Source organism: Benincasa hispida, unplaced genomic scaffold (assembly GCF_027475165.1).
Source record: "Benincasa hispida cultivar pf3 unplaced genomic scaffold, pf3_genome.v1.1 HicScf234, whole genome shotgun sequence".
In the NCBI taxonomy this organism is placed as follows: Eukaryota; Viridiplantae; Streptophyta; class Magnoliopsida; order Cucurbitales; family Cucurbitaceae; genus Benincasa; species Benincasa hispida.
In genome coordinates this window covers 6662-8362 of record NW_028326310.1, presented here as the reverse complement: position 1 = coordinate 8362, position 1701 = coordinate 6662, and the positions used below count along the sequence as shown (strand labels likewise).

The window sequence follows — 1701 nt, the reverse complement described above, 5'->3', positions numbered from 1 at the left end:
TGATGCAATAGGATAAATGCAATCCATTGAACCTAAATATGACTTTTCATGAAATAAAATATAATGAGCAATATTTGGTGATTAATATTTGGATGTATCCTATTTTTATGCATCTTACTTTCATCACACACAATAAGAATTAAAATATTTAAATAAAGATATAAAAAGAATTTATCACGTAACAAATTATGATAAGATAATTTGGTGGATGCACAAAGATAGATATAGACCGAGATATATCTGAGTAATTTTCATACTGATACAAATTTTCTAATCATATGGTAAACTGTGATTGGACTATTGGGTCAGAAAGATAGGTGGAATGCAGGATGCAGTGGGGTATTTTTCATCTTTAATTACCACTAGTTACTAAATGAAAAAAATGCCCCTAGTAATTCGTTTACCAAGAGAATAAAAAAACTTAGAAAAAGAAAAATAAAAATAAAAAGTTTAACCCCAAGGCTTATAAATAAACTCCATTGTTGCACCTTAAAATCAGAGTCCAGAAAGAACAAGAAGAACAAGAAAGACAGAGAGAGCCTCGATGACGAGGAAGAAAGTGAAGTTGGTTTGGATTGCAAGCGATAATGCAAGAAAAGCCAGTTTCAAGAAACGAAGGCTCGGATTGTTAAAGAAAGTAAGTGAACTCACCATTCTCTGCGGCGTTTTCGCCTTTGCTGTCGTTAATGGCCCCGACGAGGACCATCCCGTCATCTGGCCATCTCTCTCCGTCGCTCAACACCTCTACCATCACTTTCTCAACCTTCCGGAAGTCGAACGCCAGAAGAAAATGACGAATCAAAAGACATATCTCAAGGAATGTACCACCAAAGCTCAAGATATGCTAAAGAAACTCATCAAGAAGAATCAAGAACTCGAACTCGATCTTCTCATGCATCAATTGCATCAAGGTCATCATATTTCCCAACTCACCAATGGGGAATTACTCGCATTGTTCTGGATGGTCGGAGAGAGAATAAGAGACTGCCAAAAACGAATCGAGTATCATCAACAGGTTCATCGTCTTCCTCCTCCTCCTACTGAATTTGTTCCTTCTAACTCTCATCTGCTTGAAATATGGAGCAATGAGATGGATCTGGTTGATAATGGAAGGAATTTTATGGATCAATGGTTTATTGATATGGTGATGAATTCGAATGACAAAATTGGGGGAAGTAGTAGCAATATGGCAGGGGAGTTAGGGTTTGTTCAATCGGAAGTGAATATGGGCGATTTGATGAGTGGAGGAAATTCAATGGTTGGAATCGGCGATTTGTTCTGGATGGTCGGAGGGCGAAACGGAAACGATTATTGTTGAAGGAGATGGAGATGAGAACATTTTGTTATCGGAGTGGAATTTTGGGGAAATGACAATTCTGGAATGAGTGAGATTGAGAAGTTTGTGAACGATATTAATGGCGTTGGTGTTGAGGCTATTGTTAGTCATATGGATTTCACTCACCAAGTGGTTTTTGGAATCGGTGGTGACCGATGGGGACCCTATGGGGAGTCTGTTTTCCGATGGCTGCTACTACGACGACGTTGGTGGTGTAGAGATTGATGTAAATGATGATGCAGAGATGTTGCTTCAAGGATTGTTTGAAATTAGAATAAGCCGCAACAATGGAAATAGAAATGGAAATGGAAATGAGAATCAAAATAATGAAGGTGAAGACATTGAAGATGATCATTTGCTTATTC

General features: G+C 38.0%; 1 protein-coding gene across 1 annotated transcript; it reads left to right on the top strand.

Annotated features, from left to right (window-relative positions):
• The first annotated feature begins 544 nt into the window (after positions 1–544).
• LOC150030398 (agamous-like MADS-box protein AGL80) lies at positions 545–1318 on the top strand. Its single transcript, XM_090309755.1, has one exon. The coding sequence runs from the start codon at positions 545–547 to the stop codon at positions 1316–1318; it is 774 nt and encodes a 257-aa protein (XP_090165881.1).
• Positions 1319–1701: the final 383 nt, after the last annotated feature.

Coding starts and splice junctions, on each gene's coding strand:
- LOC150030398 (XM_090309755.1), top strand. CDS start 545: ATGACGAGGAAGAAAGTGAAGTTGGTTTGGATTGCAAGCGATAATGCA.